The sequence below is a fragment of the Micromesistius poutassou genome (assembly GCF_964030765.1).
Source record: "Micromesistius poutassou genome assembly, chromosome: 2".
NCBI classification, from domain to species: Eukaryota; Metazoa; Chordata; class Actinopteri; order Gadiformes; family Gadidae; genus Micromesistius; species Micromesistius poutassou.
The window spans coordinates 2603533-2625079 of record NC_140272.1 but is presented as its reverse complement, the minus strand read 5'-3'; the positions used below and the strand labels follow the sequence as shown (position 1 = coordinate 2625079).

Here is a 21547-nt window from a genome sequence, read left to right as displayed (position 1 = left end):
AAAGAATGAACACATGTAGGATTGCTAATAAACAGTTACATTGTAAGTCAATGGTGTGCAGTCAAGCATATTGCAATATTCACTCGGGTCTTTGTGTAAACGACCATGTGATTGCAGGGCGGGCTTTGGGGGTTCTTGAACCCTCACTTGACATACAAAATAAATCATTGACTGTTTATGTTAATAGTGAAGGAAATTAAGATGCGTTACAGTTTTAGGAAGAGTACCCCCACCTGTCACTGGATGGCAGATGTAAGCTGCAGCAATCAGTGATAAATCATGTAGGCCAGCGCGCCCCCTTTTGGCGTTGTTGTGCATTGCTTAAAGGTTAAACTTAAAGGTTGCTGGTTGTTTACTTTCTATCAGCTGGATCAAGAAAACAATGTATTTCTTTGTTTGTTTTTTTAGTACTGTAATGGTCTGTTATGGTCAGCTGTCTACAACTATGGAGTGCAGGCCTACCTGAAACAAAGCAAGTGACCTTTTGGCCACCTAATGAGTCTTCTTTGTGGACCACACGCTTAGAAACACCTTCTGGTCTGTTCTCTAGAGTCACAACAGTTGTTGTACTGTTGTTCTGGTTGGTTCTTTTCATAACAGTTGTTGCCAGATTGCACATTTTCGAGCATACACAAGCCAGCACAATAAAGACAATAACATTATTATAACAATACAAATTAAATTATACCCAGTCCAGTGGTTCATTGCTCATTTGTAACCATGTTATATTTATTTGTCCTCTTTATCCAAATGTAATATCACAAGTAAACCCAAGTATTGGCTATCATTCACATTTTATTATCTTTTTGAAGATAGGCAAACATACACCCACCAAACACACACACACACACACACACACACACACACACACACACACACACACACACACACACACACACCATAGCTACCTTACAAACAGCTGTAATGCCTGTGATCACTGACAGAGCCCTCCCAGGTTGGCTGACCACTGTGAAATGTAAACAGTAAACAAGAGAGGACGTCCTGTGTGTGTGTGTGTGTGTGTGTGTGTGTGTGTGTTTGTGTGTGGGGGGGGGGGGCGGGGAGAGAGATTGACAGAGGGAAAAGAAGTAAAATACAGACAGTGAGAGAGGGCAAGAACCTTCGGGTGTGTGTGTTTGAGTCTGAGCGTGCGCACACTTGTGTGTGTGCATGCACGTGTGTGTGTGTGTGTGTGTGTGTGTGTGTGTGTGTGTGTGTGTGTGTGTGTGTGCGAGCACACGTGTGTGTGTGAGTCTGCACACAAGCACAGACACACATAGATACTTAAAGAGGAGAATGGGTCCACACAGAGCCAACTGGCCCAGCTGTCATGACCAGAGGAATCCTAGACTTGAGGGACCGCAGGACGTGAGCCGGAGGGGGGGGGGCGGGGGGCACTGTGTGTGTGATATCACTCCTACCTTCACCCCCACTCCCCCTCAACCTCCCTCATCACCCCCCCCCCCCCCCCCAGCCCCTAGCTTCCTTCCTTCCCTTTGTTAAGGCTGCAGGGCAGACTTCGTCAAGCTGAGCACACAAAGAAATGCATATGAATGTGTGCTGCCATCTTTATTAGGCCTCTTTGCTAACACACATCGCATTTACTACAGCCATTTACCACAATGGCCATTCCCTTTCAACTGGGCCCACTCTTGCCAGACGAGCATTACAGTGATTGGGGTCCTGGGGGTGGATCCAATACGCAATGTTTTGTCGGCCAATGAAACAAATCCAAGCCTAAATAAAAGGACCTAGATAAGTGGTAATTGTTTTGAACATGAACGTTTATCGAAAAAACTAACATTTGGGGGGGTTTGTTCATAACATTTAAAGATGCCTTCAAATTAAAGTAGGGGACACAGTCAAATTTTGTTAATTGAGCCAGTGGAGACTGACTTCACAGTAATTGGCCAACACTAGAGGCTTCTTTCATCAGACAAACCTAAACTGGCACTCTCCAATTATGTCTTCCCACCAAATCCACAACAGAAAGGTGATGTCACCAGCCAGCCCAAGCAGTGGTGATTACTGTAAAAAGCACAAAGCCACCGGGAGACCTCACCCACGTCTGAGTAATGTTCAGCATTTACCACATTCTCAAATTTCCTGGCCTCGTGAGACGAATACATGCAAGGACATGTCCTTGCCTTTGTCCCCGCAAAGATATGGCATGCACAACAAATGCTGTAAAAGAAATGCACACCCGCCCAAATTCCAATCGGGAGAGATAGTGTTCACAGGTGAGGTGAGGCAGAGGCTTCTGTGTGAAGCGAATAAAACGATAGAGGGAAAACAACGCTTAAATAAACCTTGTGGGTTCATCCCACTGCTCCCAGTCTGAACACGAGTAACACAGGGCCCTTATTCTTGGCAAGCGTCTTTTACGAGGTGTATATCGCATATTCAAACTACTAATGGGAACTTTAGAGAGTTATAAAAGAAATATGCATGAAGCAATGCCAGCCTGCGACCTGTGCAACACGTGAGGTGAGGCGATACCAACGGTACAACCTCACACAGACACGCCGACTCAAATGCAGTTGAATATGTAAAGATTCCTCGGGCTCCTTGCGAGGCGTCTCAGGGCGCCTTGAGCGTGAGAACGGCGGAGAACAGCAGGGACATTTTTTAAGTCGGGGTTAGAGCCGAAAGCAGCCCAGGGCTCACAATGGCGCACCACCTTTCTGTTTGCGGATACCACGAGAGGTGCATGTAAAGCAGGGGTGTTAGGTGGGAGGGGGTCACCCCTGGTTTGAATGACAGAGCGCTGCTGACGCCACTGTTCGCTGACCCTCAAAATTTAAGCCCCCCACCCGGACCCACCCCCCCACGGTGAAGCACTTTTGTGTTGTCAGTGCCCATAGAAGCTGAGGAGCAGCACTCACATCTCTAAGCTGTGTGGCCCGCCGTTCGCGCTCTGGCAGGGCGCATGCTAGCGCCGTGGAGGGATGAAAAGAGGTCTGTATTGTAATGAAAGCATTTGCATACTTGTGTGTGAGAGTGGGTGTTGACCCCTGACACCTCTTGGAAATGGCTGACAACAGAAACCCCTTCTCCAACCTTCAAAACGCTCTTACGCATTAACACACTTGAGGGATAGCACCTCACAGCGGACCTCAAATGTATGAAAACCCCAAAACCAGAGGAAAAGTGGAAAGACTTGTGGAGGACCTGTGAGTTTCTCCTCAATGGCCGTTCACACTCAAGAGTGTGTGTTGGGTGATTTGAAAGTGAGGGATTTCTGAGGGCTGCTGAAGTGTCTCGGGCTACTTGTTTTCTGCTTTCTTCCCAGATCTTACATTTGTGGTGAAATCAAGAAACCTAATGACATTCAATTTGTTACAAACAGTTAGTCATTTGTCAGACTGAAGTAAGTTGGAAAATGAATGGACATGTAATATATATATATAATAATTATTGTGTACCAGCATTGAAGACAATATTCTATCCTCAAAAACAAGCGTTTAAGGTTAAGAGGATCATTAGTTAGGCTAAGATAGGGGGGTAGAAACTCTTCCAAGTCCACATTCTGAAAGATTATCGTATTGGTAATCTTTGTAAGGCCACCTTTGTGAAGGCACCATTTATTGGCTAAATAAATGATACTTGTAAACCAACACAATGATTGTCACACAAAGGTCAAAATGTCCCACACTTAACTTGTTAATCTTTCTCTTTTTTTTTTACCAACATCTTTTACTCTGTCTGTTGTATGATTAATGTCCGTGTATGGTAATGTAAGGACTGGACAATGCGTGTCTCTTCACTTGAGTCGGCAGGGTCTTCGCCAGGGTGGCCGTCTGTGTTCGGCCTCTTGCTCAAGAGTTCGTCTCTCTAAATACACGCCGGCGCGCAGAAAAAGTGTTGACTCTGACATTCCTCCAGATAAGAGTTGCTAGGAGATGCCATTGTCAAGTTTCCCTTTGTGTCCACATATCCATACCCAAACCGTGAAGTTCTGAAGCAAGGCAGTCTCATTAGTAGTTATATATTCATACTAAACCAGCCTCCCACTTGACCCCTCCCTAACCAGTCGTGGGAAACACAGGACGTGGAGATTGGGATATATTCTTTGGTCAAAATAATTGGGGAATTATTTACAAATCTATCTAGTTTGGTTTGAGTGTTGAGTTGGGAAAATAAGTATTTTAAAAATGAAAAGGTGTAGGCCTATCTAGCTTGGGTTAGAAATTAATACAAACATTTGGACATAAAGCCACTGCTAGCCTACTAGGCCTTCTGCTAGCCTAGCACACTTCATTTTCAGTTAGATTATTTGCTAAATACATGTTTAAGCTCATTATACCTAATGAAAGACACAACGGAGTCGATAAAACGTGAAACGGTGGTTTATAACACCTTCACGGTGGTTTATAACACCTTCACCACCGTTTCACGTTTCACGTTTTATCGACTCCGTTGTGTACACTTTTTTTGGAAAGCGAACCGTAGCCAACGACTTAGGAAGAGGCTTTGAAGCTGTCTATCTATTTCAAAGCACATCCGTTCTGTATGAACAGGTATGGCCGTTCAATGTGGCCCCACCCCGCAGAACACCGAATATGGGAAGCGATCGCATTCCAGGGGCCCCGGGGCGGGACCTCGTGACGCCACCTGTTTCTCAATGGGCTGTCGCTCGTGCTCGCTTCTCTCAGTTAACATCGTCTGTGTGAGAGAGAGAGAGAGCCGTGAGCCGGGCCGGCGGAATAAGATCTGGATAGCCTATATGACCTGTTAAAGCTTTGAAAAATGGATTTCCGGTGTTTTTGTTTATTTTTGTTTTTATTTATTCAACAAGTGTCTCTCAGCCGTCAGTCAAAAGAACGTAAGTAGAGCTACTTTTACATACTCATGGGTTTTAAAGTGATACCGGTGCCGCATGTCTCCGGGACAGGGTTTTAACTTTACCGTTTATGAAGTCTTTACCGTCTTCATCGTTTAATGTTTTCCCTTGTCATTGTTCTCTGATTTGAAGAAAGTGTCAAATGTCTGATAAACTTTTGAGTATTTTTCTATCGGGATAGACAGAAAATCAAAGCCGATAATAAGCCACCGTAGTGACTACACCTTAACAGTAAAATGACTCATTCCTTCTCCTCAGCGATTATATGGACTTCGATAAAAAAGGAATTCCGAAGTATAAACTTTCCTATAAAGTGTTCTGTCCTCACGACATTGTTTAAAAAGACTGCGATTGACTCGTGGTGTAGGAAACGTATGGGGGCAAAAACGTGTTCAACTTCTGTTGTCTTTTAAGGTTTATTGCAAATTACAACGCTTAGGAATTTGATTGTCATGCAATTGTAAAACCCCTAGCGTGTGTACCATTATTGGTAGCCTGTAGCCAGAACTTGGAGGACACGGTTAATGAAGTGATGAATGAAAACCGACATGCTTGATTAAACTGTCATGGAAAGGCTTGTGCCCCCATCAAGATGTTGGCACGGCAGTCCTAGGTGGGATGGCTTTGTTCACACATTCATTCATGTGCTGTCCTAACAGCAAGATGTGTAGGGAAATCAACTTCAGTTCAGAAGTTGATATTAAAATACACAATTATGAATCTGATTGAAGGGTCTGTAGCTGTTGCTATCCAAAATTAATTATTATGCATTGTAATTATACAATCATAAATAAACAATACAATTAAATAATGAATACATCATGTTGATCTTGTTACTAAACTATTTATTTTGTGTCCCCTTGTAGAAGTCTTACTGGATATGAATGCAGCAGGAGGAGAGCTAGGGTGGTTGACCTCGCCATATGAGGATGGGGTGAGTATTTATACCTCAGCAGACATTTCTCAACACTTCAAACGACAACGGGTCTGGTCGTCTGGTCGTCTGAAGATGTCTTTCACTTTCTCGCAGACACGAGGCACTAAACTAGAGTAGTGCTTGAAATAGTTGAAGGCAGGGAGGTCTTGTTCATCCTCTGTTCCTCAGAATAGCGTTCCCGGGGAACATGTGGATCAGGGCTTTGGCTTTCATCAGTTCCCCTTTCTGTTGGAGCTAGTGTGTCATAAAAATAAAATAAAGTGGCATTCACCATGCAAATTCCATAACAGGCTGTTATCATTTCAAAACCAGAACCATAAAACCCCGCAATGTCCCTTCTTCTTCTTCCTTTCGGTTCCCTGTCAGAACAAAGATAGAAAAAGTGTCAGGATCCACGCAGTTGTGGTAGAACATGAGACAGAGGCGGATAGCTGGGAGACCAAAGACTGGTGGTGTGGCCGAAACATTTGACTATGTATAGTTCAGTGGCTTTCTGTCTAAAATAAGTAACAGGACGTGGCTGCTTCCAGCCTCTCTACTACATTTCTTGTGTGAACGCTAGGTTTACAGATTCAAGGATTTTCAGTGTAGGGGAAAAGGATTTCCCTTAGCATTTCCCATTGTCTGTTTCACAAGTAAGCTAGGTTTTTCATTCACCCTGCCCACGCATGGAATGCTTTTAGAAATTTGAACCACTGATTACTAAGGGCTTTTCGGCTGGACCAAATAGTCTAAACATAAAGAAAGGTCTCATTCTCCATAATGTTATACATTTAGTCGGAGTGGGCTTTTAAGTATTACTTTTGAATATTTGCCAATACAGCAATTATTCTCCTCTTGCCGAACAGTAGCCTAAGAAAAACATTTTATAATTGTAAGGTGGTTAAACAAACATTTCTCTAATCTTCATCAATCACTCCGTCCCCTGTAATTTGCAAATTTTTGAAGAGGTTGATTTCCTTCTTTAGAAGAAGGACTTATAATCTTAAGTCAAGGCATCCTTTGTTTCACTAGTCAAAACAGACTGGGCCAGATGCCACCAGTGGCCTGTCTCGCCTCTAAGGGTTATTGTCATTTGGTGTAGTTATTGGCTCATTTAGTCACTCTCATCCCTATTGCTTCCTTCTGTGCTTAAAACTTTAATTGCTTCCAATTTACCATCACGCCCCACACAGGGCTTACCATAAATGCTAGGTGGTATTCCACGGTAGCATTCGTTGGTGGTATGAGTCTTGCGTACACACACGCTCCGCATGTGTTGCCGGGAAACCACACACGTTGCGACTAAAGCCCACGTCCAGACGTAGGTTTTCCACAAACGCGTGGAAAGAAATAGTTGCAGCCTTAATTGCACTGTTTATGGGATTGTCGCTCAGCATGAAGAATGAGTGGGAATGTCAATAAAAGCTGGTTCACCGTAGGAACAAAGTCCTTCGCCCCATGCCCCGTTATGTCGAAGGACATTTTAGAATCCAGACTCCCGTCCACACTGACTCTAACTCTAATCTTCCTCCCCTGTCGTGTTTTCCAGTGGGAGATCGTGCAGACAGTGGTGAACGGCTCCCTGCTGTACACCTACAGCGTGTGCAACGTCGACTCCAACGACCAGGAGAACTGGGTGCGCACCACCTTCATCCAGCGCCGGCCGGAGGCCACGCGCGTCTCCGTGGAGCTGCAGTTCGTGGTGCGCGACTGCAACTCCTTCGACGGCGCCTCGCTGGCCTGCAAGGAGACCCTCAACCTCTTCGTCTCCGAGGCCGACGCCGACGTGGGCACCAACTTCCGCAAGGGCCTCTTCCGCAAGGTGGCCACCATCGCGCCCGACGAGATCACGCGCGGCCGCGGCGCCCTCAAGGTCAACACGGAGGTGCGCTCGGTGGGCCCGCTGTCGCAGAAGGGCTTCTACCTGGCCTTCCAGGACATGGGCGCGTGCGTGGCCCTGATCTCCGTCCGGGTGTTCTACAAGACCTGCCCGGCCAGCGTGCGGAGCCTGGCCGCCTTCCCCGAGACGGTGGCGGACGCCCTGCGCCTGGTGGAGGGGTCGTGCGTGGCGCACGCCGTCAGCGAGGCGGCCCCCAGCATCTACTGCACGGCCGACGGGGAGTGGCTGGTGCCCCAGGGACGGTGCCAGTGCGAGGCCGGCTACGAGGCCGTCGGGGAGTCGTGTGAAGGTGAGTGAGGAGACGCCGTTCTCACGCTCAGCAGATCTGGTTGCTTGTGTGTGTGTGTGTGTGTGTGTGTGTGTGTGTGTGTGTGTGTGTGTGTGTGTGTGTGTGTGTGTGTGTGTGTGTGTGTGTGTGTGTGAGAGAGAGATAAAGGGAGTACTAATTAAATAGGTCAGGTATGGCAGGATTAGACATGCGAGATGACAGGAAGGAGAGGTCTGAACATGCTTCTTTTGTTACGATGGGTAGGTATGTAATTCCGAATAATTTGTTCATTATTAATAGTAAGTAAGCAAAATGCAAATATTCTGCTGTTGATGAATCATCCTCTAACCTCTTGTCGGGCTAAACACTCTCCAGACGTTTCTTGGGATCCGAGAATGTGATCAGGTCCACTCATAGTTCTAGAACTAAGGCTGGAGGTTATTGGGATATATTAAAATTCCTACTTTTTTTTAGGGGGGGGGGGGGGGGGTGTGGTGTGTAAACCGGCATAAGTGGACTGGTGGAATTTGTACCGTAGTCGCAGGATCGTAAAGTCAGGTGTAATTTCTCGAAGCTTGTGGTTTATCTATTTCTGTGAGTGACAGTTAAAATAATTGACGGAATGCGCGACCTCTGAAATATGTGCTGAGCCCCGGTGGCACCTGTGGGGCTGCGGACATCGAGCAGAGCAGAGTGCAGCAGAGTAGAGGGAGACAGAGTGCGTTGTAGAGTGTTGTATGTTGAGGATTTGGCTGCGGTGGTAATTATGCCCTCATTGTCTGCGTGGAAGTCGGCGGCATTCCGGGGTGTGGTGCGCAGGGCTATCTGTAGGAAGCGTGGGAGGAGAGATGGTATAAAAGAGGAGGAAGGAGGGAGGAAGAGGTGTGTGTGTGTGTGTGTGTGTGTGTGTGTGTGTGTGTGTGTGTGTGTGTGTGTGTGTGTGTGTGTGTGTGTGTGTGTGTGTGTGTGTGTGTGTGTGTGTGTGTTCAGCAGGCTGTGGGGGATTTCTGCAAGGAATTCCTTGGGCCTCACGTCAGCTACAGTACTGATTGACTGATGGGAGGGCGAGGGGCCGGTGTGTGAACTTGCCAAGAAGAGTACCTGTGTCTATGCCTCAGTCACTACTTGTGTTTGTGTCCGTTGCCATGGCTACGAAAAACCACAGATTACAGGGACGGCGCGGGCACGCCTATCACAGGCCGGTCTTAGTCAGTCTGTGGTTTATGACTTTGAGGTCCCTTGACAGGGCTAGTCACCTTGACTGGACCAGTTATCTAAATAGGAAAGCATTCCTTTCCTAACAACTAAGCCCAACCCACAGACCCTGTGTCATTTCTAAGCATGATGCATGCTAATAGCTAACTACCTCCTCATGGTGAATTGTCTATTGGGAAGGCTTTAGTGATTATAGCCGGATGGCTTCAGGATGACTGTTCAGGGGGGGTTGGGAGAGGGAGGGGAAGCAACTATTGTGGAATGTTCCAGAAGAGGCGCCCTAGCCATGAAACACACACTCACACACACACACACACACGCACTTACTCACACACAACCACACCTGAAACGGAAACTAGAATAGAGCTGTGGAGAGTTTTCAGAGAAATGAGGAAACATTAATGAGAGGAAAAAAAGTGTGGAGGATAAACCCTGAGTCTCAGGAAATCTGTTGTAACACCTTGGTGGAATCACAATGGACATCTCTGTCCTTTTCTTCTCCGCTTTCTATAAAAGTAGGACAAAAAACCATCCCAACATATTCTCAGTCATGTCCAGTGGTGAGATCTCTTCAACTGGAGCCTTTGCTCTATTCACTGAGCCAAGTAATGGCCTAATTGGATATGGGTGGAACCCATCAGACTTAGATTTCACTGAAGCACCCAACTGTTGTGGGAACAAAAGTTTAGTGAGTAGTGAAGCAATGCTGACGGACACAAATAAGCAGGTTGTCGTTGGGTTGGTGTGTGTGTGTGTGTGTGGTTCCGGGTCGGGGAGGGGGGGGGGGGGGGTGCGTGTGTGCGTGTTTGTATGTGTGTGTGTGTGTTGGGGGGGTGAGTCGACAGTTGGTAGATGAGGGTGGCTAGCTTGGAGGCTGCTTAGTTAGGTGTGGAGTGTAATTTAGTCAGGAGGATTAGTGGACCAACTGGGACAGCTGTTGGGCAATGACATGCCTTGCTTTACTTCTCTTTGCTCTTTCATCCGGTCGTTAACACACGCAATGAGCTTCCTAATCCGTGTTCCCACTCATTAGAACAATGGGCCGACAAAAAGTAAAAAGCAGATTCAATTAACAGATGCACCGGTGCGGAACATAACTCCCGTTCACAGGGGGCTCGTATTCAAAGGGAGCGCGGCACAATTAGAAGCACCATTCAACAACAAACAAAAATACAAAAGTCCCAATGAAAAGGGCTTTCAAGATTATTTAAATGGATAGATGTGTTAAAGCGTTGATAATGTAGCAATGTCCAGTCACCTAAAAAAAAACAACTGAATTCATTCATTATTCATTAATCGTTTTTTTATTCGAAAAGATAATTTGCACACGGTTTCGTCTTCACTTTAGTCATGTCCCGATAAATAGCCAGCATTTATCAAAATCATTCAATCATTCATATACTCTGCTTAAACAACAGCCATGCTCCTAGCCTCGGCCCTTTACACACATTGCACACATGCCACCATTTGCACGCTCGGGCGATTAATGCAACATATTTATGGCCTCACTCCGGCCAGGCCCCAGAAACAAAAGATGAATGGGGCTGGGGTTTCTCTGGTACGTGACAGAGGTCCTGCTGCTCCCATCTCAAGATGAAAAAGCCTGGCCCCCTTTTCTTATGCGAAAGGCCCCATACACACCCCCACACTCCCTCGGCGGCTCCCCGGGGAGAACTTCTGTTGGTTCTTTGGCCACTCGTCCCATCCCCCACCGCCCCACCTATTCTTCTCTCCACCTCCCACTTTAACCCAAACTCAAACTTACCCTCCTCTTTCCCTTTGTGTCTGTAGTCATACCCCCGAGATTCTCCCTCCCCTGTGACGCCCGTCTAAAACCCTTCCTTGCATGATGCCCCGGCCACCAGTAGAAACAAACCACATGAAAGAGTTTAGCGCCGCGAGATGATTCTAGACGAGACGAGACGAGAGAGAAGAGAAGCCCTGGCGATTATTTGTTCTTGTGTGTACATTATATTTTTAAGTCCACACTCTTGCTCTTGCCTCGCAGACTGGAGTGTCCGTCCGGTTTTAAAGAACACAGTTCACGCCATGGCTCTCTGAAGAGGTCCATCCTGTTTTTCCCTTCTCACTTCTATCACCCTTACATGCTGCCGTTCACCAGTGGTGACCGGGGAAGAGGAAGGAAGAGAGGAAACGTGGCCTTTTGGCATTCTCGCGCTTCATCGGTGCGCCTCTCTGTCCACTCTGCACATTTATTAACCTTAGATGCCCTGTATTGGAAAACGGCGATTTGATGTCAAAGAAGGTCAAATAAAATGCTCCGACACCTCAGCCATGTGGAAGATGCTATTTCCTTTTTTTACGAAAACACGCACATTCACTGCCAGAGCACTTCATGTAAGGCGAGAGAGGAAGGGTTCAAGGGTTTTTGTGTGTGATTTCTGCACCATCCGGCTGACACTGAGGGTGTCACCTGAGACTTTAGGACTCCAGGCGTTCCTGACATGCGGAGGCAAGGCATTAGGGAAACCCCATTCATTCCTTTACGGACAAAGACTGTGATTACAGGTTACTTACCACAAATGTTTCCTGCTGGGCGGCGAGAGGATTGATATTAAGGATTTGGTTTCATTGTTCCCTGAACTGAATCAATCATTCCTGCCTGTGTTTGGGTGTGTGTGTGTGTGTGTGTGTGTGTGTGTGTGTGTGAGCGCATACTCATGCCTGTGTCTACGCACAATGCTTGAACTAATGAATACCCTTTGACTCCCTCGCCACAGAATGCGCGCCCGGCTCCTTCAAGCCGACCGCCTCCAGCGAGTTCTGCCAGACCTGCCCCAAGAACACCCAGGTCTCCGCCGCCGGGGCCCTGGTCTGTCCCTGCAGGGACGGCTTCTACCGCTCGCCTGCCGACCCGGCCACATCCGCCTGCTCTGGTAACCACCGCTGCTCACTGGGCAGTCTGACATCCACACAAAAAAACAAAACCAAACAAGTCACTTTCAGCAAGATGTGCGCCTTGTGGGCCGGCGCCACCGACTGTATCCGACTGTAGCTGACTGTCCACCTCCTCCTCCTTCTCCTCCTCCTCCTCCACACACAGCACCCCCGGGCGCTCCCCGGGACCTCTCCGCCAACACCCTGTCGTCCGAGGGCCGGCTGCAGCTGTCCTGGAGCCCGCCGCTGGTGACCGGGGGCCGCGCCGACCTCACCTACAGCGTGGTGTGCGAGCGCTGCGCCGACGGGCCCAGGGCGTGCGCGCCCTGCGGCGAGAAGGTCCGCTTCGAGCCGGGCCCCACCGCCATCCGGGACACCTCGGTGGTGGTGGCCGACCTGGACTCCCACCTCAACTACACCTTCACCGTGGAGGCCCACAGCGGCGTGTCGCGCTTCCGGAGCAAGAGGCCCAGCGCCAGCATCACCACGGCCCTGCGCTATACCGGTTAGTCCGCCCGCGACCTCCTCACCCCCGTGACTCACCCCAGTCTCGGTTTCTTTTTAATGTCGCGCTACAAAGGGGAGATTGGCTTTAAAACTATGTGACGCTCTTATGTGACATGTATCAAGATATTATACTAGCAGATCTCCTGAGAGATTACAGCGGTAATCTATGCAGTGTAAAGGTTTGGCGGTTGAACTGGTTTACTCTTTTAAGTGGGGGGGGGTGGCCTTTTGTGTCACACAGACTTCCGTGTCACACGGTCCCTTTCAAAGCTGTATTCAGTCACAATCACTTTTCTTGTTTGACTCACTATTTGTGTATTTACCACCAGATCCTCCCAAAGTCACCTCCATCCAGCTGGACGAAAACACCCCTACCAGCCTCTCCCTATCCTGGGCCCTTTCTCGTAAAACCCCCGCACACATCACCCACAGCTACGAGCTCATGTACCGCCGAAAGGTGAGCCAGCAGCCCTTCTTTCCTCTCCTCATTGCAGTTGATCTTTCTTTCCCCCTGACAAAACGTGCTTGTAGCCTATGGTAACAAATCAATGGGCTCTTTGCAGGATGAAGACCGGGATGTGACCATGTACACGGTGCTGGTTCTGGACAAGAGCTTCGTCGTGATCAGCGACCTCTCCCCGGCCACCACCTACGTGTTCCGGGTCCAGGCGCTGAGTCCAGAGGGCACCCCCGGCAGCTACAGCGCCGAGTACGAGTTCCAGACCCAGACCCACGGTACGCCACACCCTCCCCGCTTCCCGAATCATTTTCTTCTCCCCCACTCACAGTTTGTATTCACTTCCCCCCGTGTGCCGTCATTTAATGGTTCTCTGGTGCTGTCATCGCTGCAGCGGTTCCCCAGATCCAGAACAACTCCACGGTGGTGATGGCCGCCGTGGTGGTCGGTGCCGTGGTGCTGCTCATCGTGGTGGCGGTCCTGCTGCTTCACAAACGGTTGGTACCACGAGACGTAGTGGCCGTCTCCTCTACCTCATTAAAAAACACAGGCACACACGCAGTTCCCGGCTGTGTTCCTGTGCCCCCGGGAGCAGGCCTGCCAAGGCCGTCTTACGGTGTAACATGCCGGGGCTGTGCGGCCGCAGTAGCTGTAGTTTGTGTTTGCCTGCGAGAGCGGCCTGACACGGGCGTGACCGTCTCACTGGGATCCGCTCAAATATTGAATCTTGGTCTTTTCCCGCAGGATGCTGAGCGCTACAGGGAGGAGAAGAGGAGCCGAAGACCCCTACTTCCACTCAGGTAAACAAACCGTAGCTTAGTGAGTACAAAATCACTTCAGCTTCACCGCGGTACGCCTGTTGACATTGACTACGCAAAGCACCCACATTGGCTAATGAGATGGAGGACAAATAATCCAAACCTTCCTTATCCCCTCCTTAGACCAACTGAAGCCCCTGAAGACCTACGTTGACCCGCACATGTACGAGGATCCCAACATCGCCATCCTCAAGTTTGCCACGGAGATCCATCCGAGCGTGGTCGCCAAACAGAAAGTTATCGGCGCAGGTAAGGATTCCAGCTCCCCAATGGGTCCCCGTTTCACGGGCGTCTTACCAAAAGGGTAAGGGTCTTGGAGCATTCTAGTTCTAACGTTCCCTCCATTCCGGTCTGCAGGAGAGTTCGGGGAGGTGTTTCGCGGGGTGATGAAGTCTCCGGGCCGCGGCGACGTGGCCGTAGCCGTCAAGACCCTGAAGGGCGGCTACACGGAGAAGCAGAGGCAGGACTTCCTGAGCGAGGCCAGCATCATGGGCCAGTTCTCCCACCAGAACATCATCCGCCTGGAGGGAGTGGTCACCAAATGTGAGCCTTTCACCCGGACACACACCAGGGGCCCGGATCCTTCCCCCGGGGGGTGGAGGTGCCCGTTTCGTGTTACTCATGTCTGCCCCCTTTTTCTTTCCTCTTCAGTCAAGCACATGATGATCGTGACGGAGTACATGGAGAACGGAGCTCTGGACATCTACCTGAGGGTGAGCACGACGATCCCTCTCCAAGAGCTCTCAACGTGTCACTACATGAGCCGCTAAACCTACCTTCATAGGGATTGGGAATTGATGCAGACAGTAACGATTGACTTGATTTGGAAAAAGGGCCAACTCCGGCAAAAGCACAGACGTTTATATGTTGGGTTGTTTGCTTTTCCAGGACCATGACGGGGAGATCCTAGCGTTCCAACTGGTGGGAATGCTACGCGGGATAGCTGCCGGAATGAAGTACCTATCAGACATGAATTACGTCCACCGGGATCTGGCTGCCAGGAATGTTCTGGTGAACGGGAACCTGGAGTGCAAAGTCTCGGACTTTGGCCTCTCCCGTGTTCTGGAGGACGATCCCGAAGGAACCTACACCACCAGCGTACGTCCACCATCTTGAATCTTAAATAGTGCAGCTTTAAAAAAAATATATATATATATATACACAAAAGACCAGGCTGCAAGTTCTCAGAATCCTCCCGAGAGCTAAACCTAAATTAGACGGTTAGCTCTGCCTGCACCTTATGTTTCCATTTCCTCAGTCCATTAAACATGATTAAGCTGACCTTTCTATTCTTTCAGGGAGGTAAGATTCCCATTCGCTGGACGGCCCCAGAGGCGATCGCCTACAGGAAGTTCACATCAGCCAGTGATGTCTGGAGCTTTGGCATCGTCATGTGGGAGGTGATGGCCTTCGGGGAACGGCCCTACTGGGACATGAGCAACCACGAGGTATGTGTCAACTGTCAAAAGCCCTCTCTCTCCGGCCGCTCTGGTGGAAAAACAGAACAGTCCTTTGGGGTGGTTCCACACTAGCCTTCTAGTGTTCCAACAGCGAATGTTTATCCTGGGCGGGTACGGTGTGAAAACGGCCTCCCCTGTCTAAACCCCCGGCGTGGTTCCCATGGCGATCCGCAATAAACTGTTAATGTAAACACGCCAACGCATAACCACTCTCTTAAACCACCGCAGGCGCTGCTTCGCCCTTTGGAGAGGGGCTAGGGCGTTTTGCACTTTTGCAAGTTATTATAAATAGTTTGACGCAGGGGCCACTTCTTAACGTCTTCTTAACCACTTTTTGCACAGGTGATGAAGGCGATCAACGAGGCGTTCCGGCTGCCCGCGCCCATGGACTGTCCGTCCGCCGTCTACCAGCTCATGCTGCAGTGCTGGCTGCACGACCGCTCCAAGCGGCCGCGCTTCACGGACATCGTCAACATCCTGGACAAACTCCTCCAGAGCCCCGAGTCCCTGAAGCCCATCGCCGACTTCGACCCGCGGTATGCCGGCCCGTCCGACCTGTTCCTCCCGTGTTTCGACACGCACACACACACACACACACACACTGACACACAAAAACACACACAAAAACACACTGACACACAAAAACACGCGCACATGCACTAGCTGAAACTAGTTTGACTGTGTTCTCCCTTTGTGTGCTTCAAAGTGCTAATTACGTTGTGTGTGTGTGTGTTTCTGCAGCGTCTCCATCCGCCTGCCCAGCACCAGTGGCTGTGACAGCGCCATCTTCAGGTCGGTCCCAGAATGGCTGGAGTCCATCAAAATGAACCAGTACAGCGACAGCTTTGCCTGCGCAGGAATCACAACTATGGAGCAGGTGCTCGCCATGCGGCATGAGTAAGTACCGGTCACGGGGATGACAGCCGCCATGGCACTCTCTCACACACACACACACACACACACACACCCACCAACACATCCACACACCCGCACACACACACACTTGATTTGGCTCGGTGCCACGTTTTCTAATTCAGAGAGGAGAAAGCGTTGAGACATTGTATGAACATTTGCCGCACAGTTGATGCATTTTTCTCATTCCCCTCTACTCCACCCTCTGGGGAACAGTCAGTGGCTGTTTATAATTGTTTTAAGGAAGGTGTATGAGCTGAATACAAACATTGCAAAGACGTTTGAATCAGAGTATGAATGTGTGGCTCAAACCCCAAACCAAGGGGTGTTTCTCTGTTTGAATTGGAATGCAAACAGGAACAACCTCCTCATGTTTCCTCATTGTGTTTTCCATTGTAGAGACATCAGGAACGTTGGGGTGCGGTTGCCCGGTCACATGAAGAGGATAGCTTACAGCATCCTGGGCCTGAAGGACCAGACTAGTTCACTGAGCGTGTTCGCGGTGTGATCCCATCTCTCCCGGCCAATCCGAATGCACTGACTGGACTATAGCATTTCACTGATGGGGAAAGATGGATCAAAATAAGGGACGACCACACGGGGGCGGTGGTGATGATGACGCTGCTACGCCTTTATTTTGGCGGAGTGCGGGATGACTGAAGAGGCTTTCTCAAAGAAAAAAACAGCACGGAGACGGAGGCGCCGGAGGGTCGTTGAAGTACTTCACGAGCTCAGACAGCGAGAAGAGGATTGATCATATGTAAAATATTATAGAGTTATATATATTCTATTAGCAGGTCGTGCAAAGTCATGTAAATAATGTCTTGCGTGTGTAAGGGAACATGGGGGCTGCTTAGCATTTATGACCAAACTGGAAGTCTTAAAAGCAAGTACAGTGAAGGCCTGGCGCTGTAAACGGGCTTTTCTCCCTAGCACTCTCTACTGTCTCACTTTTATGCCGCCGGTAGGCCTTTTAACTGGCCCTCAAGTCTGTTTTGTAAAAGAAAATAATTGAAAGACACTTTTAAACGTGTGATTATTCCTCTCAGGGTTAGAAACGAGATACACATCTGTTTTTAATGTCTTTGTATCTCAATGTGTAAATTAATTATTTTTCCACAAGTTGTGTTTAACCGTTTGTTTTTTTTATACGCTGCGTCTATAGTCTTACAACTGACTTTCCATTATTATTTAATTATTTATTTTATATATTTATGGTCTTTTTGGAAGTAAAAGAATAGTTGTTTTCCCATATTCCTTGTCGAATAAAAATCTACATTTCTTTGTGACCACAGTGTGTGCTTGTCTTCCATAGTCTGGGACCGGAGGGGCAGCTGTTGCTCAGCTGTACATGGCTGTGTCACGGTTCAATGGAATTTCACACTTATGTTCAACCACGCCTAGTTATATCCGAATCGCTCAGCTATGCTACATTCTCCATGTATTTATTCATTGAACCTAACGGAGATCCCTCTTATTGATATTTTATCTCTTTTTATAATAAAGAACAAATGTTGTAGTGCACCTAACGTCCTAGCTGAGTTTGACATAATCAACCATCCTGTAGCTGTAAAAGTGACTTTACATCACGCAATATACATTTCACACACTCCTTTAAATGGAATCATTCCACCACCCATCCCTATATTGGTCAGATATAAAAGACCAACACGTAGTTACGTTCAAACAGAGGAGCAGAGGAAAGGCTAGAGCCAAATAATGGCTTTTCTTTTATAAAGAACACGATACATTTCATACAATAAATACACCTTTGGATGCACACGGGGCCACGCAGCAATACAACTATGGATGTAAGTCGAGATAAATTACCTAAAGATTTAGTGGTACTAAATCAGTTCAATGATGGCACAAACCAATTCACAGGTCAGTGAAAAACAAACAATTATTAGATTTTAGTTCATATATAATAATAAACTAACTATTTATTTACTATTTACTACTATTTATATTTTATTATTAGTTATACAGCGATTGTGTTCTTTGAAGTGGTCGTATAGTATCCATAACTTTTTAAGGATTAGCACAAGGACAGCTTCGGTGCATGTGGTAGTAGGCTAACAGAGACGTCAACGACTATTCCAGATCACTCCTCACCTACAGGACACGTCCACACCACCGGGGATATGTTTCACTTTGAGATAGATGTGAGTGAATTCTCTCCCGAGGATGTTGTCATCACATCCTCCAATAATCTCATAGAGATTTCTGCTGAAAAGGTGGGCAGTGCTGTAGCTCTTCTAACAATACTAGCCATTGTCTACCTACTGCTTTAGATACTGAGGGAGGGAAAACTAACGAGGCCTTTGAAAAACATTCATGTGAATCGTCTTGAGTAGAATGTAGATCCAAAGATTATATATTCATAATGTATTCATTGCCATATGATTTACAATATTCTAGTGTTATTAGAAATAGAGTCATTAGTTAGTCATAGTGGGTCAGTTTATACACTATATAATCAGTCATACACTTTTATTTAAATATTTTTCATCATGTTCTCGTAGAGAAGGCTTTATTGTATATCTAATTGTATCAAATGTTCCCATTCTGTGATCAAAATATAAGCCCTTGTTCACAAAAATGTTCTTCTTGTGTATTTAACCTATTCACACCCCTCTTTCCTAACCAGATTGGAAAAGACGGCACCGTCACAAATACCTTCTCACATAAATGTAGGTTACCTGTGGCCATGGACCCAATGTCTTTGACATCATCGATGGGAATCAATGGGATCCTGAAGGTTAAAGGCCGCATTGAAGCCATCTCCATTCTTAATCTGAAATAAACAAATACAAAATAAATCGTATCAATATTAACACCGTTTTATTTTTTATTTTTTGTGACCTTTAATGTGATCCCAAAACGTAACCATGAGGTACAGCGGAAGTTGATAAGGTACACCCTTCTGTGATCGAGTCTGGGGATTAAGTAAACTACAAGGTTATGTTATTCGTCACCGAGGATCTGTTGGGTTTTAGCACCCCCTATCGGCTGGAAATGTATTAAGGAGAGGGCTGGAGGAAGTGACGACATAGTTGTTAAGGGACTTTTTTTTGTTTACGGAAGTTGGTGCTGTACGGTCAAGTTTTCCTCTTGTTCCCGACAGCCCAGCGGTTTATGCGAATCCCAAAAGACACAAAATGTAAATATATTCGGCAAAGACTAAGGCAAAATCCTTTGAATAAAGTGAGGGTGAAACAAAGTTACACAGCCCACATACATTGCATTGGAAGTGAACTACTCCTAGTATACAAGTACAGTATACTATACAACGTTCATGGCACAAGACCTGCCCCCTGGGTCGATTGTAACAGCAGACTGGCATCTTTGCGCAGAAAGCAAAGACTTCTTCAACAGAATTCTGCACAAGAAAAAACGCAGGCTATTTGGTACGTCAATTACAACACAGTCCATTGTAAATGATGTGGGTATAATCAATCAATGAAATTCATAAAAGTTCATATATTTTCAAAGTAAAGTGGAATGATGTTTAAAGTTGCAATACATTTTGAAAGCAGTGGCTACAGATGTAGCATACTGAAATAGTAGAATTAATAATTTATCATTAAAATTTAATTTAAAACTAAAAGATAATTATATTAAAGAATCCTTGTGTTTGGGGGCTATAATTAACTGCCATATAGGCAGACCTTGAAATCAACACATCCTACCGGACTGAAATCCCATCATGCACGCTTTACGCCTGGTTGTTTACGCCTGGTTGTTTGACGCAGGCCTCTTGGAGTCTCCCATGATGGCGCCTCACGTCGCCGTGGAGACGGTGCAGTACAAAGTCTTCCTGTCTGGGAAGAGTGGAGTTGGGAAAACGTGTCTCGCAGCACGCCTTGCAGGGCTCAGCACTCCCAGCATGCACTATGAAACTACAGGTGGGTCAGCTGTGGGCCTGGTGTGTGTGCGCTTGTTCATAGTGCAATCAACACTACCCCCCCCCACACACACACAAACAGTTCAACACTTTCTGGCATCATGTTAACTACATTGGAACGATAATTATTTTCTTCCTGCAGGTATTGAGACCATAGTGTTATATTGGCCGGTGAAACTCAGGGAAAATGGCCGGGTACTTTTCTTCAGACTGCAGCTATGGGATTGTGGAGAGAATGCCTTGCGTAGATTCGACCACTTACTCCCCGTAAGTATCACATACGACTCAGGAATGAAACATGCCCTTTTCAGATGTACGTTTTGGAAAATCAATATTCATTGAACCATTTCTTTGCAGTCTTGTAAGGAACAGGTGGACGCAGTCCTCTTCCTGTTCTCCTTTACCGATAGAACCTCCTTTGACGATCTACCCAATCAGATCGCACGATGGTCGGGGCCATCTGACCGACTTGTGAAAATGGTGGTCGGCACCAAGTATCCTTTTGTTCAGGCGTACACTTTTTAACCAGCAACAACAAAGTTAATCACAAAAGCTAAAGGTGACATATTATACCACCAGGTGTGAGTGTGATTAGCCGTTACATTTACATTTAGGGCATTTAGCAGACGCTTTTATCCAAAGCGACTTACATTAAGCACATTTGTCATAAGAAGTGAAACAATATATCGCCGTCGGTACAGTAAAGACGTTCATAGAACCAAGTACTAACAATCGCCAGGCTAACCCCATTCCCCGTTACAACCCTTTTTGAAAATCAGCCTCTTCTGTATGATGTATAGATGAGCAACGTTTGCAGTCCACTGGGTAGGCTGATCTATCCAGCACACATCTAGGCGGACACGCCCACTTGTGATGTCAGAAGAGGCAGATTTTCAAAACGGCCTGTAACGGCTAATCACAATCACACCTGGTGGTATAATATGTCCCCTTTAACGCATATTTTGAGTGTAGTTTGAGTTCAATGTCTCCTAAAGATAATTTGATGAAGTCATGGAAAGTACTGCTCCTTGACCCCTCGAGATTTGACCTGTTCATGCACAGCGACGTGACGCAGAGAGAGGTGCGGCAGTTCCAGGAGACGCAGGGTCTCCCGGTCCTGCGCACGGGGGGAGAGGTCGGCGACGGGCTGGGAGACGTCGCCCCGTTCCTCAACCGCCTGGCTGAACGGCTCTGGAACCAGGACTGTATGGAGGCCACACTGCCCAGTGGCCCCACCCACTACCGGGAAGGGGCCCTCATTTAGAAACACGGCACACAAAGGACTTGTGTCCCGTGAACTACTACCTCAGCTTGGGATGAAAACATCTGTACAGTAATTGTTTCTGGAATCTCTCGTCGTCGACTGGACTGATTTGATCACCGGTAACCAAGTAAAAGAATGACAATTTTATTTCCAGCAATCAAACCATTTCATGTACAATC

General features: G+C 47.4%; 3 protein-coding genes across 3 annotated transcripts; all 3 read left to right on the top strand.

Annotated features, from left to right (window-relative positions):
- Nucleotides 1-4688: 4688 nt before the first annotated feature.
- Nucleotides 4689-17334, top strand: epha2a (eph receptor A2 a). Its single transcript, XM_084464064.1, has 17 exons — nt 4689-4825; nt 5710-5777; nt 7312-7951; nt 11887-12042; nt 12210-12548; nt 12880-13007; nt 13114-13285; nt 13402-13504; nt 13752-13807; nt 13949-14074; nt 14183-14368; nt 14477-14538; nt 14714-14923; nt 15124-15273; nt 15628-15821; nt 16027-16182; nt 16597-17334. Exons 1-17 carry the CDS (start codon nt 4750-4752, stop codon nt 16703-16705), a joined length of 2931 nt encoding a protein of 976 aa, XP_084320190.1. The 5' UTR covers nt 4689-4749; the 3' UTR covers nt 16706-17334.
- Nucleotides 17335-17972: 638 nt separating this feature from the next.
- LOC311338824 (heat shock protein beta-7-like) lies at nt 17973-19003 on the top strand (the record flags this gene model as incomplete). The annotated part of the gene is made up of 3 exons (XM_084464147.1): nt 17973-18081; nt 18301-18434; nt 18848-19003. The coding sequence occupies 3 exons, from the start codon at nt 17973-17975 to the stop codon at nt 19001-19003; spliced, it is 399 nt and encodes a 132-aa protein (XP_084320273.1).
- A 388-nt stretch (nt 19004-19391) lies between these two features.
- cplane2 (ciliogenesis and planar polarity effector 2) lies at nt 19392-21465 on the top strand. Its single transcript, XM_084464895.1, has 5 exons — nt 19392-19607; nt 19953-20105; nt 20247-20371; nt 20462-20598; nt 21146-21465. The coding sequence occupies exons 1-5, from the start codon at nt 19496-19498 to the stop codon at nt 21366-21368; spliced, it is 750 nt and encodes a 249-aa protein (XP_084321021.1). The 5' UTR covers nt 19392-19495; the 3' UTR covers nt 21369-21465.
- The last annotated feature ends 82 nt before the right edge of the window (nt 21466-21547 follow it).

Coding starts and splice junctions, on each gene's coding strand:
- epha2a (XM_084464064.1), top strand. CDS start 4,750: ATGGATTTCCGGTGTTTTTGTTTATTTTTGTTTTTATTTATTCAACAA. Junction 14,539..14,713: donor CTCTGGACATCTACCTGAGG/GTGAGCACGACG, acceptor TTGCTTTTCCAG/GACCATGACGGGGAGATCCT. Junction 16,183..16,596: donor GTGCTCGCCATGCGGCATGA/GTAAGTACCGGT, acceptor TTTCCATTGTAG/AGACATCAGGAACGTTGGGG.
- cplane2 (XM_084464895.1), top strand. CDS start 19,496: ATGGCACAAGACCTGCCCCCTGGGTCGATTGTAACAGCAGACTGGCAT. Junction 20,106..20,246: donor CATGCACTATGAAACTACAG/GTGGGTCAGCTG, acceptor TTCTTCCTGCAG/GTATTGAGACCATAGTGTTA. Junction 20,599..21,145: donor AAAATGGTGGTCGGCACCAA/GTATCCTTTTGT, acceptor TGACCCCTCGAG/ATTTGACCTGTTCATGCACA.